Here is a 15,331-nt window from a genome sequence, read left to right on the forward strand (position 1 = left end):
GGCTTACGAAAAAAAAAAACGTTAATAAATTAAGCGGAAATATATTTTGCCCTGCCGTGGGCTGAGGATGGTTGGGTGCTTCTCTCCCCCACTTGGCATTTTTTTTTAGCAAATAATGCTTTTTGGCTCTTGGTAATGGTTTTTTAATTTTAGTGTCGTTGAAATTATGGTCGAAACAATAATTTAATAAGTTAGGGTCTTATGCTGCTGCTGGCAAAAAGAACTCCGTGGGCAGCGTAAACAATTTTCATTTTCCCATTTTTAGACCCCCCTATACATACCCTGCCTGATATTCAGTGGCAACATTGTTATTTATATGCCCTCGCTGTTGTTATTGTTGTTGTTGTTGTTGTTGTTGGCCAGCAGGTGGTAAAGTTATTTCAGTGGGTGATGGTGGGAGAGTGCAGAAGTTGAGGGGGTGGTGTTTACCACCTTAGCCAGAGGGTTGAAATAGTCGTTTGTATGCGGGAGGTCTGTTACTCCAAATTGTTTTCCAACCCTCACCCCCTCAGAAAACCAGGACACGCACACATAGCCAGCGGTTATTAGCTATTGAGCATACAATTGACTTTCGCACAAAAGTTGTACCTGTTGGATTTTAATAAATGAATTTTTCAGAATTTCTTAGTTAACAAAAAAAAATAGAAATAACTTTAATTGCTGCAGTTTATATAGTATTTATGCTGTTAAGAAATTGAAAGTTTAGACAGAGCCTGTCAGCCGGAAACCACAAAGATGTGTGGCCAATAAATGTACAAGATTTAACTGCTTTAATCTTTAAGTTACATAAGAAAAATGTAAAACATTTTAAAGTTTTAAAATTCCTTAGGCTCCAGCTACCTTTTCCAGCTCACTTAGGTATTCGGATATCATACTGGGCTTCCACTCCATAATCGAGCTAATCAAATGCAATTTGTTCTAGTTACTTTTTAAGGAGAGACTTGGCAGGGAGTCCTTGGCCCACCAAATCCCTGGGAGAACCCCCCCTAAGAATATGACCCCAGCATCAAAGAGTGGAGCTTATGCAGTAGCAAACAACTTTATGGCTTGATTTTTTATTATATGTAATTTCATATTTTATGTTAGGCTATGCTGGTTTTTGGCCAGAAGGCTAGCAAGCCATTCTTTCTTTTTTTTTTTTTTTTGCATACATTTTTCAGCATTATACTTTATGATTTTTTACGATTTTGTTTTTATTCGCTTTGGTGGGATGAGACGGGAAAATGTTTAGATGGGTAAAGAGAGAGAGAGAGAGGGAAACCGAATGCCAACGAAACGATGACAAGCCCCACATGCCATGTATCCTATCTGAGTATCCTGACATTTTAGGTTGTTAGAAAACCAAAAAAAAAAAAGAAAAGATGAGCTGAAAAAAAAATAAATAAAACCAACTTCAAGGCAGAACAAAAACAAGACACACACATGCAGAAACATAACCAATTTGTGTCATCATAATTGTAATTCGTCGTAGTCGACCCCGCCCCCATTTCACTGCCGCCTCCCCCAAAAACCCATTCCACATGTGGCTGTCTCGCTCTCAGCAGGAGTTGCCTGTCAACTCTTTTGCCTGCCAGCAGTGTGGCAACATTTCCAGCATATTTCACTCTTGCCACAAAAAAAAAAAAAAAAAACATATACAGATGGTAAGATTTTAAAGAAATTTGTATGGTTAAAAATCGGCGGAGGAGGGCAGGTGAAATGGTTTTGGGTGGAGGGGAAAGGAAAACATGGAAACGTGGTAAGCAGACATGCCATCCATTAATTTGGAAAATTAATTTGGTTAAATGAAACTTGGCCTTAATCCTTGTGAAAAATGTCTGGCATTTGGCCTAAGACAAAAGTTCAACTGGAAAAAGGTTAAAAAGAAAGTGAAACCAGAAAAGGTAAAGGTATTGGGAAGACCTTTGCGAGCAATCAGCCGGAAAAGACGTCATTATACTCTAACTACGGGTAGAAAACTCTAAAGTGGAAAGGAAGTTTCAGTGAATTAAGAGGAGAAAGTATATAATAAATATAAAAAATATAAATGAACTAAACAGTTTACTTAAATATGGTTTTAATACCTTCTTAATCATAGCTTTTTTTGAGATTTTTATTACTTTAATCAACATAAAGTGTATTCCCATCTTCACCATATCAAAGCTAAATCCTTCTGCTCAGTGATTATGATTGCCTGAGAAGTATTTGCCCTCTGGCATTGTCCAAATAATCACCAATGCCCCCGCAAAAGTATTTAGAAAGTAATAAAAACATCAGAACAATGTTTGATAAAGAGTTTCGTAGCCTCGGCAAATAAATAATAAAAAAAAGGACAACTATGCGGCGTTTAAACCGAAAAACGAAACGAATCGAAATCAAATAGAGAAATGAACAAAAATAGATACAACGATAAAGGAACAACCAACAGCCAATAATGATGGCAAAGTCAAGCTGCATGGAACAATCAGTGAGGCGGGTAGAAATGCGGTCGAGGGGGCTAATGGGGCAGGAGCGAGTGAATGGAACTCATAGCCAGGCAATCAGCGCATAAGCACGCCCTGTAATCAAGCGTGGCGCCCGGGCAGGCAACCCCATGGACCCTCCACATTTTCCTGAAAAGTTTTGTAATTAAAATTGAAAAAAAAAGGGACAGCACAAGGAAGTCGATGCAGAAGAAAGAGTGAAGAATATTGTTCTACTACTTTCAGGCTGCCTGAAATTGTGTGTGTTCCTGGGGTCACGTGTTATTATTTGATTTATTTTTAGTAAATTTAATATTTTACAACAATAGTCCTAAGCAGAAATCCTATTAATTTCTCAATAATAAAGTACAAATAATAAACATTAAATCCGATTTCCCATTTTAATTAAGGTTATTTCATGATGTGGTCAAAGCTATAATGACTTGACAAAAGTCTTACAGAATTTAATCTGCAACCGCAGCATTGAAAACGATAGAATAACTATAACAAAATTGAATTTAAACACAAAGATCGAGTTGAAGTGAGGCACTTGAGGCGTATCAATCATACGCAGTGTGGGCGTGCGTGGGTGATATATTTTGATATTAGCTCACAATTAACATTAATTTGCGTGATAAATGCGCAAAATCAATTACTGTGCCAAAACCAAACATCTCTATTGACAGATGACACATATTAGCAGTTATGAGCAATTCATTAAATATGCATTTGTTTCAATTATGTGCCAAGTACAACCGCTTGTTCGTTCATTTCTGCACAATTCTTTAAAGCTCTGCCCGAAGGTGGTGCTGGAAAGTTATTTTCATGCTAATTACGAAAGCCACAGACAACTGAAATCGCTGCTACTGCTGCTGATGCTGATGCTGCTTCTGCTAGTGAAATACTGGCACAAGGAGAGAGACATACTTATATGGCCACTTGTAAGACATTTGAAGTTGCATCACTTAGGGCATTTAAATTTTCAAGTTTTAATGCAAACCCAAGCCCAAACTGACACACATGCAAATGCAGGCATGCATATATGAGACGCAAATTAACTTATGGCAACATCGTCTTCGTTTTCGTCCTCATCATCATCATCATCGTCATCATCGCCATTGTTGTCGTTGGTTGCCGTTGACAACGCTGGATAATACCTTAGGTATACAAGTGCCGGGGCTTTGGGCGGTTGGCGTTGGGCCTTGTGGGCGTGGTATATAGTTGGTTGGTCGGAGTTTTGGAATGGTAAGGTGAATGGCTGAAGTGACACAGTTGTTGTATCCAAATGTCTTGACGAGGCTGCCAAAGTGGGAAAATTGCAAAATGTTAAATATTTTTTGAAAGTAAAGCAATGAATGCTCTCTCCTTTTAAAAATATTTAAGATTATATCAAAGCAAAGTCCTTGTCTTAATAGGTTAGATCAGAACCCATCCAAATTTTCCACCTAAATAAACATATTTTATAAAAATAATTTTATAATTCCATAAAATATTTCCCAATTGAAGATTTGAAGATGCCCGGCCATCAATGTTAGTGTGAAAGAGCTTTTGCATGCTCACGGGCGTCTCAGTGAAATTGTGGCAATTCCAGCGAAAGTACGCGCATGCAACTTACTTTTTGCCTTGTTTTCATTCTTAATTAATAATTAAGAAATAAGCACAAGAAGCGAAACGGAAAGCTGCAAAGGAGGCAATGCCAGGCAATTTCATTGTTGTTGGCAATATTGTTGTTCTCGAGTGTGGCATAACTTAAGGCGCACAATTCGCGTGGTTTAATTAGCCAGGTTTTAAGTTTTCATTTCTTTTCATGGAACTGCTTTAAGCACAGTCAAGGCAACGACAAATGCAATTTAATGGCATTGCCAATGGCTAACTAATTGCTAAGCTAAGCCTTCGCATGCATGCTTAGCATTGATTCATTTGTGGTTTGCCGTTCATTTCCTTCAATCCGCTGCGCCGCCTTTCATTTCAAGTCAATAAAATGCAAAATAACCAATGAGCCGGATAGGAAAAACAGCGAGAAAATGAAATGGAATGCAGGAGAGTGAAAACCTCATAAAAATGTAAAAATCTCCCCAGCTTGGCGCAGCACTTAAAAATCAAACCGCAGAGTGTGAGACTGGGATGCCAATACATAACCGAGCGAGATGGCAGGCGACGCACTTCCGGTTTAATTAAACGGAAACTGATTTAATTGCATATTTGATGAGCTACGAAGCGGGCGACGCAAATTGTGGAATGTGCGTGGAGCCAAAGCCAGAGTAGCAGAGAGAGAGAGAGAGAGAATTGCCCCAAACTAGTGGATACCATAATCCTCCCAATCCCAAACACCTCCACAACCAAAACCCACTCTCCATCGTTGACGCACTTAGTTATGCAACAGAGTAGCAAGATACAACAAGAACCCAGACCCACTTTCTACCCAAACTGGCAAGGAATGCGAAAAAGATTCTGGCGCCTTGTCATAGGCAACTTGATGCTTTGAGAGCTTAGCATAAATTGTGATGAATACTAAAAAGGCATTTTATTTATGCCTCACTTAATTACACACACAAAGGCGATGGAAGAGGAACAGAAAGAGGATGGAGAGGTAGGAGAGGTAAGGAGCTAAGAAGATGGAACATCGGAAAAGGAGCTGGGAAAATCTCCTCCAATGTCCTTGTCACCTAAGCGTAATAAATAAATAAAATGTTCGTGCTATTTTCACAGGCCACCAAAGTCTTTGCAATATTCAAGGTTTACACGTTGTTTGTAATAGAAATAAATATAGAAATTAATATATAGTTTAAACTATTATTTATTTTCAGAAGCTAATTATTTTAATCACTCAATTTGCAATCCTTAAGCAATTATTTATGTTAATATCAATAAGTTAATTAAAAGTCTAATTAAATAATCCATGAATGCATATTTAATCAAGGATTAAAATGCTAATACAATTAAGATGACGTGAGAATATTTTTGCATTATTGTAAAGAGTGTTTTTTTTTTATTAATAGTTAAGTTCAAATTAAATACAATTTAAATGCTGTATAACTTTCAATTTTACTCTTAAACTATATGAATTAAAAATCTTCGAACCCATAAACGTAGTTCGCTGTTCTTGAGAATCTCTCCTTTTATTTCTTTTTTTTTTCTCCTTCCTGCTGGTTAATTTTTATTATTTCCTCTTCACACCACAGCCACTGAAATTGGTATTGGACTCGGATTGTGTCCTTGGCTTGGAGCCGTGCTCCTTCGGTCCGCTTTTAATTTAATGTGCGCATTTTTATGAACATGTTAATTTGATATTCAATAAAGTTGGTTTGATTTTCGGCTTTTAATGGATTCTCGCATTTAATGACATGGCGGTTGGGTGCCTCGCAGTTTTCTCCATCCTCCGGCTCACTCGGTTTTAATGCCTGTCACTTTCGCAACGCTTCGCTGCCTTCGATGTGGCCAGGGATGGCCGGGCTGCCAGTGTCCTTAGTTTCCGGACTCCTACGATCCTGTGAGGTTTGGGGATGTAGGGTGTGAATTGCTGAACAGCTTGTTGGATTTCTGATTTGTCTGTGAATTTGTTTTTCAAGAATTTCCAGGGATTTTCGGTGTGTACTTAATTTTATTTTCAAAGCAAATCTTTTACCCCGAAAGTATGCAATAAAAAGTTGAATTTGAATTCTAAGTGAATTCAGCAATTAGCAGAGGGAAATGCAAAAAGCAAACGTGAACACCAAAAATACCGGAATATCCATTTCAAACTATTTTGCGAAAATTTTCAACACTTTACGTGGGCCAATTTCATGGCCATCATAAAGCTTGCCAGGTGGCCAAGCTCTTTGCTGTTTACAGCCTTTTTTGACGTTGGTTCGCGGTGGGTCTTTTAGCGATTTTACGATTTGAATGCACATAATCGAGTAATTATGCAGCATCAAAGGGTGAGGTTTCGATGAGCTCCATGAATAGCTGAAGAGTTGCCGCGACTCAAAAAGTCCACTTAGTATGCACTCACTTATTTTATGAACACTCAAAAGCGCTAACACACAACGTTAACAGACTCATTAACTGCTGAACAAAGCAAATATAATTTGTAGACCAATAAACTTTTGGGTGGGTCAACAACGACGAACCAAATGTGGGTTGTGGATGCGGAAGCCATTGAAAGAACAAAGAAATGAGAAGAAAACCATCCACTAGACAAGGAAACGAATGAATGAACGGCGAGCGAATGAATGGTGGCAAGTGGAAAGAATCCTTTTATTACTTTGGCGCGGCAACAGATTTCGGAGGCACAAAAATGAATTTAGCATAAATGAAACATTTTTACGAGCTGCCTTTACGGCCAAAGCAACATGACAACAATAAAAACACACAAAAAAAAAAGGAAGAAAATAAACACAAAAAGAAACCAAATTGGATGATCGAAATCGAAACGAAGACTAAAATACTCTAGGAAATGAAGAAGATAATTTATAAGTTTTAGCTTACTTAACATATAAAATGTATTAAAATTAATAATTATATATTAATTCTATATTATTATAAAATTAATAACTTTACATAGAGTACAAGAAAGGTTATAAGATACAAATTTCCATATATACCTATGACGAATGAGAAAACCGAGAATAAATATTTGACTGGACAAGAAAAAAGGAAAGTTAGGGACAGGTGGAAATCTATGTCGATTGTAATGAACGAAATATGTCCCACTGGAAGTTGAAGTATACGTATGGCTATACATATGTAAGAACATATATGTATATAATACCATATATATATATGATCCTGCTGTATAGCAATTTCAGCAGCCATGGCGACACACAGTTGAGTCAGATAGGTCTGGGCAATAAAAAACATCATCGAAGCCATTTGTCAAAAGACAACACAGCGTAGCAATGATGAACAAGTGTGAGGAGAACGTTGGACGTGGATGAAAACGAGAACGGAGACGTTCGGCATTTCGTATTCATTGCCAAAAATCACAATAACAGTCCCTCCGTCGGCATTTTATAGCACTCCAAGTGCTCACACCTCTCTGTCTCTCTCTCTCTCTCTCTCTCCTCTCTTTTCTCTGTTCCCAATTCCGCGAGATTCATACTCGTTTCAATCCTCCACCCACCATCATTTTACAACGCCGCGAAGTAGGCAATGGACAGACTCCCTAACTTGTGTCCAAACACGCGCGTCTACAAAATGCGTTTGGCCTCGGACCGCGGACTCTCGACTACGGAATACGGAATACGGACTACAGACTATGGACTACGGGCCACAGACCCGGACACGGACATGGACCCGGGACAATTTTAAAGCGTGCCTGGGACTGGGCGAGAAAAACGCATAAATAATCTTGTTGCTCACGGCTGTTGAAATGGCGTGAAATAATAAAAGAGACGTGAAAGCAATAGCAGACCCTGGCAACGGTCTTGGAAATCAGTGTTGGCAACAGCAAACTATTATGGCCAAATCAAACAAAAAAAATTCTTCAACGTTGCCAAAAACTAATAGATGGTTTTTTTTACAGAAAAGCTAAACTGATTTTGTAAACCAACATCAATGAAAATATTTTAAAAAATCTTTAAACTGGCATATCAAATATATTTTATTATCCCATAAAGCCAGAAACATTCAGATTGGCAAGGCTATAGCCAAATTCACAACACTTCTATACCAGCGAGTAGCAATCGGAATCGCAATGGCAATGGCAATAGCAATAGCAACAGCAACACCAGCAACAGTAAAGGGCAGGACATGGCCCAAAGCCTTTTGAGTTTTGCTGGTACTGTAGTTATTGCTGTTGCCGTAACGGTTACCGTTAGTGTCGCGCCGCCGGCTATTGTCGAGAGTCGGGCTCAAATCGCGATTTTTAGTGGGCTACAATCGAAGCGTTTGCGATTTTACCCCACTGAATTAAGTGAAAGCGTAGATTGCGTATACGAAGTGTAGACTTGAAGTGAAGCATCGGAAAGAGGTGGTATGAAAACTATCATAAATATGTAGACCAACAGATGACGTTGATGATGAACCAAAGGGAGATTTTTATAGAACATTACATTATACTCAAACTGTTTGCTTTGCAATACGGCTTATTATGGAACATTGTCTGGAAATGGTTTGTATTTTAGTGAGATTTATGAAAAGTTTCGTTACTCCCAGCTTAACAAATCGATAGATAATATAAGCTCTTTATTCAGGGTTAATCTGGAGATGAGTCTCTATGTATTGAACCTTAAGCTGGCCATATTTAATATCAGAAAACTGTAAGAAAATCCTTGACAATCTGAGATGAAGAGGAAAGAAGCTGAGCAACTGCCTTAACATAACTTAACTTACCTTACCTTACCTTACCTTACCGTACCTCATGGTATAAGCTCTGTCAGCGGGAGCGAGCCATTTGATTTATGTATTCATTGTTTCGTGGCAACAAATCCCGTATAGATAAACGTGGTCTGGCTGGGTGTATTCAAGCAATTTATGAAATCCCCGGGTCCCGGGGCAAAATTTCCAAGCCACTCGGCTGGCAGCCACAAGCCATTCAATGTCCAACGGGATTAGAGACAAATTAAAATTGTAATATTTTATTTATGTGCGTTTGTTGCTGGGCACAGGGAAAATAACCACCACAAGCAAACCGAATTGGAATTGCGGCACGTTGTCCTTTTGGTCCTTAGCTTGGCCTTGGGTATTACGGGTTAATTTGTGTGTTTATTGCAGTTGGCCAAGTTTGGCGCTGGGCTGCTTCTCCCACTCGTTTGGATTCGGGATGCGGGATGCGGATTCATTGGACTATCTTCAGGGAGAGAACCGACACTTAAACGTATTTACACGCGATATGGCCAGAACCAACAACAACAACAACAAGTGGAAGTTGAGGCAGCACAACAATAAAAGGAACCGAAACAGAGATGCCAAATGGCAAATGCCGAACGGCAAAACGAAATATTGTAGACTATTTAAAAAATTTATGTGCGGATGTTTTGCCGTCGGGATATTTCCGGTTTATGATGATTATGTTTTGTGTGCGCTTCCTCTCAGCTTTCTCCATTCTCCATCTCTTTTCGTTTTCGTTTATTTTTAACAAGCGGATTACTTGACGCCCAGCCCTCCCAAGTTTTTCCGCTTTCGGTAAAAACCCCTCCACACTTTTCTTTTGGCTCTCTTTGTTTGCTTCCACTTCCACTTCCACTTCCATCCCCATTCATCGTGCATAATAATAAACATAATTTGGTTTATTCTTTATTTTTTATTCACTTTTTTATGTATACATTTGCCTAGCCAGAAAATTGTTGCGTGTGCATTTTAATTATTGTTTTGCAACTGGCTTTTTTTTTATGTTTATTGGTTACTTTCTGCTGGTCTTGTTTGATTCCCACAATAAAAGTCTTTTACACTTTTTTGACTTTGCTTTTTTCTACCACATATCAGCAGTAATTTATGTCTTTCACTGACAATAAGTGGAAAATTTAGGGCGGATAAGTAATAGTAATTTAAAGATGAGGAAAATGAGGATATATGTCTGTTTTTTTCTGGTTATTGTGAAAGAAATTTGATCTCAAAAAGTCATTTTAAAATTAAGTTTAAGTCTTAGAAATATTTTTAAAAATGCTTAAATAAGTTTTCATTATCCCATTGAACTTTAAGAATCTCTTTTTTAAACCCTGACAACGACAAATAATATGTCGCACCACCGAAAAAAAAAGTGAAGCAAGTGGAAATTAATTTGCCTGGAAAACCCACGAAAAAAAAGGAGAAAAAGGGGGAAAAGGAAGCCGGAGAGTAGCAAAGCGAGATACCAATAACAAGAGCTGGAACACAAAACCAACAAAGGAGTGCTGGGATTTTTTTTTTTTTCGGGAGGGTAGAACTGGGTATTATTTTTATTTCTTTATACAAAAGGCGACATCGTCTGGCTTTTATTACGCTTGGCCATTTCCCTGATGTTGTTGGTGGTGGTTATGGTGGCAATGGTGGATGGTGGTGACTGGTGTAGATGCTGTATGTGGTGATGGTGGGGCTTGGTCAATGGCCAGCAGCCACAAAAAGTAATCTCTGAGCATAAACGCATATCCTGGACTGCAATTATGCCAAATGTTGAGCATAATGCCACCGCAATTTTCATTACCGCACACGACATGGCCAACGGACATGTGTGTAAGCCCGCCGCCCCCGACGACTCTCTCACACCCTTCCCGTCCGCCAAAAATAAATGCTAAATTTTGATACACATTTCGTTGGCGGCGGTGTTAAGCTCTGTGAAACGCTTATTAGTCCAGGCCAACAAGCGTCCAGAGGCAACAACAACACAGGGGACTTTAGCAAAAGAACAAAAAGGAAAAACCAAAAAAAAAAAAAAAGAAAATAAAACAATAACTGGGCCTTAACCCAACAATGCCGGAGCTGCATGTACGGCTCATAAAAGTCTAATTAATTAAAATCGTGCCCAACCAGCCAGCGGCAATCCCAAAGCCAATGTGCCAGGCTCAGCGGCAACCTCGGCGTCAACGCTGCGTATGCGTAATGCGCTCTGGGACATTCGCAACGACGGCTAGCTGACTGGTTGGCAGGCGCTAATTAAAAGCCTGCCGCATAACTTTTCTAAACCAAAAAAAAAAAAAGGAGAAGAAGAATAAGACTCATAGGAAAATGAAAATTACCGGCTTTATCGATTTGACGAATCGGATATGCTCTGTAATTTAATTTGGTGGCAAGGTGTCGAAAGATGGAGGGCAAATATTCTATAAAATGTAAGGAAATCTTTTGAGTTTGAATAACAAAATCTATTACACGAAAATATATTTGTTTCGAGAATGATATAAAGCTTTTGGATAAATAAATTAAAATATGAAATAATATTAAAACTTACAATAACTTTTACTAAAGGTGCTTACAGTCTTCTTACTAAAGAGTATCTTCATAAGACCCCAAACATAACCAAGAAAAGCAGAAAATCTGCTGGTCATAACCAGGCATATGTTATAAAGCCTATTGGCTCTAGAAATGTTAGTTCTTGCCACAGACATTAGTTCCTGTTTCCCCTTTGCACCAGCATTAAAACCACAAAGACTTGGCCGCAGTGATGAAAATCACTTTTAATAAACTTCTTTCCTACTATTGATGATTTTTATTGCGCGAGCTCTTCCCAAGCTTAGTCCGGGATGTTAATTAGATTTTATTATGCCTGTGTGTGTGTGTGTTTGGGCATGTATTGGTGACTGTGTGTGTGTGTGTGTGTTTGTGTCCTTTGTGCGCTTGTGACGGGGGCCCAGATAATGCCAGCGGGGATTATGGCTTATTAAAAGGCTTATGAAAGTCAAAAGAAAAGTTTACTTAATTTCAGTTAGTTAAGCGCCAATGAAAGCCGCCCACTTGAGTATTGGCCAAGAGCAGCAGAGGCAACGCTAAAGCCAACAATAAGAAAAGAGGGACAAAGTTTGCCATGGCGCCTCTGCCAAATGGCCAATAAAAATGGCCTGACTTTGGGTCAACTCCTCACTCGCGAGCGCGTAGCTTTGGCAATTTTACAAGAATTTTTGGATTAGACTCGCCGCCAGTTTATGGCCAGGATATAAATTCAAATGCCAAAAACATAAAATCAAATAAAAATCTGCAATAAACATCAAATTGACAACACGTTGAGTGCAATTTGGTTTGGGTCCTTTTTTTTCGCCCAAACTTATTAACATGCCAACGTTTGGCACACATTTTATTTTTGCCTTTTAGGTTTATTTTTGGGTATAAATAATTTGACATTCTTGTGGGCAAAATACCGCTTTTTATAGATTTTTGTTTTCAATTACTATTACCAGCTTTGAAGTAAATTTGATGAGCTGGAAATACGGTGTGCATTGACTAATTAAGCTACTGAATGTTTTTTTTTTTTTAAATTATTGAATTAATTTTTAATGCAATAATATTTTTAATTCAATTTGGCTACTCTTTTTTCGCATGAATATTTAAATAGCCTATGAAAAGTTTAATTATTTTGACATTCAACTTTTAAAAGCTCGTTTATCATAGAGAACTAGTCAAACACTGATATGAACGAACTGCAAATAAGCTTTCTAATCAATAGGCTAAACAAACATAGTATTAGAATTCATTATCCATTTTATGGACTGCTCACTGTAGTTGGGTATGTTTTTATGCGCGGTGCGTTCGTTTCCTAGGCTATCGATGGACCGTCACAGACATTCCGCCTGGATGGTTATGAAGAGGAAGTTATACACTTTCGGGTTCACCTTCAAGCTCTGCGGACATCGACTTCTTCTGGTTCACGTTCCTCGGGTATTTCACCCAGCAATTGAGGGAGCAATTGTGCGCACTTTTTTCACCAGTCTGTCCTCTGCATTTTAATGTCCTTTTTTTCAATTCCCTTTTTATTTTCTTGTCTTTTTTGTTTTTTGGAAAAAGAGGTTGAAAAAGAGTTGAAAACATGCTGGGCACGTGCTGATTGATGTGAAATGCGTAATGAGCGCGGTTATGTTTATGGTCGAGAAAAAGAAACTAGCAAAAAAGGGTTGGATAGATAACAACTCAAGGAGGGAAAGTTTTCTAATTATAATATACAAGGTATTTAAGAACGATCCCTCTCTTTACTATTTATCAATTCAAAAATTGTTATCCACTTTTAAAACTTTTAACTGATATTTCAAGTCAACACATTTTTTTTTGGCGTCGCCTGGCTTACCGATAAGATAATTTACTATCAATGCGATAGAAACATTTACAAGTAATACAATTTTTTCCGTTTACGCTATTTTAATCGTCACATATCAATAAACGTAAATAAAACACAGATTAGGCCGTTGTAAGGTTATAAACTAATAACCAGAATATGAAGTCGAATAGTGTACATTTTTGGTTATTTTATCTTTTCTATCTTGTTTCTAGTATTTTGACCATAACAAAGCCAAACATGTTCCAACTGCGGAATTTCATACCTCGTTAAGTTCGTAATTTAATTCCTAATCGATTTGCCTTTTAATCTAGAACAGGTTTTTAAAACATTTTCGCCCAGTTTGATTCTATAAATATAAAATTAAACCTAAAATGAGTTTAGTTAAAGTATTCCCTTAAGTACTTGTGGTTTATTGATTAAAATTTTGTTTATTATAAAAAATATTTAACCTATGCTCTTTTTAAAACAAAAGTTGGCAAAGTTTTTGTCGTTTTGTTCATGATTCATGATATTTACCTTACCATTGGCACATTAAATCGATACTCCAGGTTCCTGGTCAACAAAGAGACCAGTTTCCAACCCACAAAGCACACAATAATAACACTCAGTCCGATTCGGCCAAAAAGAACCGAGGCAACATCCACGTTATAGTATTGCATCAAAGACATTTCCTGCTCAGCGATTCGCATATGATCCGCACCTTTGTGCCGCAGGATATATTCTGTCCACCAAACAGCGGTGTCCAAGGCTGACATCGGCTGATCATGAAATCTTTGGGAAATATCTCTAGCCTTTTGCCTATAACTAGCATTATATAAGAGATCTTCAATGGCCTTGAAAATTCCTTCTGTAGAGAGAGTCGTTACATCTAAACTCCTGGCCATGCCCATCTGCTCCATTCGCTTGGAGTTCTGAAATTGGTCATAATATAAAGGAAAACAAAGCATGGGAACTGCATAGTTCATCGATTCGATGAGACTTAAGAGGCCAGCATGGGTTATAAAGAGTTTAGTGTTCGGATGATTAAGGATCTCTCGTTGGGGAAGCCATGATCTTGCGTAGACATTCTTTGAATTGTTGGCCATCTCTGGTGAGTTACTCTTCCAAATCACTTTTTGTTTAAGCTGCGCAAAGGCAGCCAGCATCTTATCTAACATTCCCGGAGGCATCCACTTGTCCACGACTTGCAGGCCCATTGAAAAGTAGATGGCTCCATGTTCCGCTTCATCCAATATCTTCTTAAGTTCTGCATCTAAAGGATGAGGGGTTTCATGCAAGTGCAAACCCGCCACTTCCACTATATTGGGTACATTACTGCGCACCCGACCCATGCTAAAATGCTGATTGATCAGGATCAGTGAGAATCTCCTTCGAATGTCATGAATACTAGCCGATACTCCGGGAAAGTATCGCTTGTAGAGATCGATTTGTTTAGGCAGATAGATAAATCGCTCCACCAGACGCTCCTCTGTGATAAAGATCAGGTTGTGCCACTTTTCCATCAAACTGAGTCCCGGTGAATAACCCAAAGTGGACATGGGTTCGTAGACACTAGGTGCTGAGTTTCCAACTAGGAAATCAATGTTCCACGCCGAACCGTAGGCGGCAACCCCTACCAGTGGTGCATTAAAGTGCTGTGCAAATCCGTAAAGAGCATCGGTGTGTGACGCCTCCAAAATGACCATCGAAAACTGGGCACTATTGTTGTGTAGCAGGTCCTGGACTCCGGGATCTTCTAAGACAATTTTGGAACAATTATAAAAGTATTCCGATACGAATTTAGCCTTCATCCATTTGGTAACATCGGAGTCGTAGTCGTAGTCCATTAGTTCTAATTAAGGTTATTGATGGAATATTTTAAAAGTATTTCTATATATTATATATTTTGAGATCGATTACCCTCCTTTCAGCACATCCAATTTGGGTACTCGAATGTGATGGACACCCTCGATATGGGGCATTTCGGAAACGGCCGATATCACAGTCAGGTGGTGGCCTCGCTGAACGAGTCCCCTTAGAAATGGAGTGATTAGCAAATATGATGATCCAAACGTATACGAGAAGATGGCCAAAATATTTTCCGTTTCGGCCAATTTGGGGCACAAAAGCAGGCCAAAGAGCAGACCCGGGAGTAGTAGACCAGCAATGCCCGGGCTCCTCGACATCTCACGTAAATCGACCGAGCATGCCGCTGACCGAAATGATACTAATTTACCTTGCCTCGGTCAAAATA

At 38.6% G+C, this 15,331-nt stretch overlaps 1 protein-coding gene across 1 annotated transcript; it reads right to left on the minus strand.

The window, feature by feature from the left end:
- Nucleotides 1–13,428: 13,428 nt before the first annotated feature.
- LOC108116265 (UDP-glycosyltransferase UGT4) lies at nt 13,429–15,263 on the minus strand. The gene is given in 1 exon segment (XM_041818759.1): nt 13,429–15,263. A coding segment is annotated over 1 exon segment (1,653 nt). The 3' UTR covers nt 13,429–13,610.
- Between the last annotated feature and the right edge of the window lie 68 nt (nt 15,264–15,331).

This window comes from Drosophila eugracilis, unplaced genomic scaffold (genome assembly GCF_018153835.1).
Source record: "Drosophila eugracilis isolate 14026-0451.02 unplaced genomic scaffold, ASM1815383v1 contig_367, whole genome shotgun sequence".
In the NCBI taxonomy this organism is placed as follows: Eukaryota; Metazoa; Arthropoda; class Insecta; order Diptera; family Drosophilidae; genus Drosophila; species Drosophila eugracilis.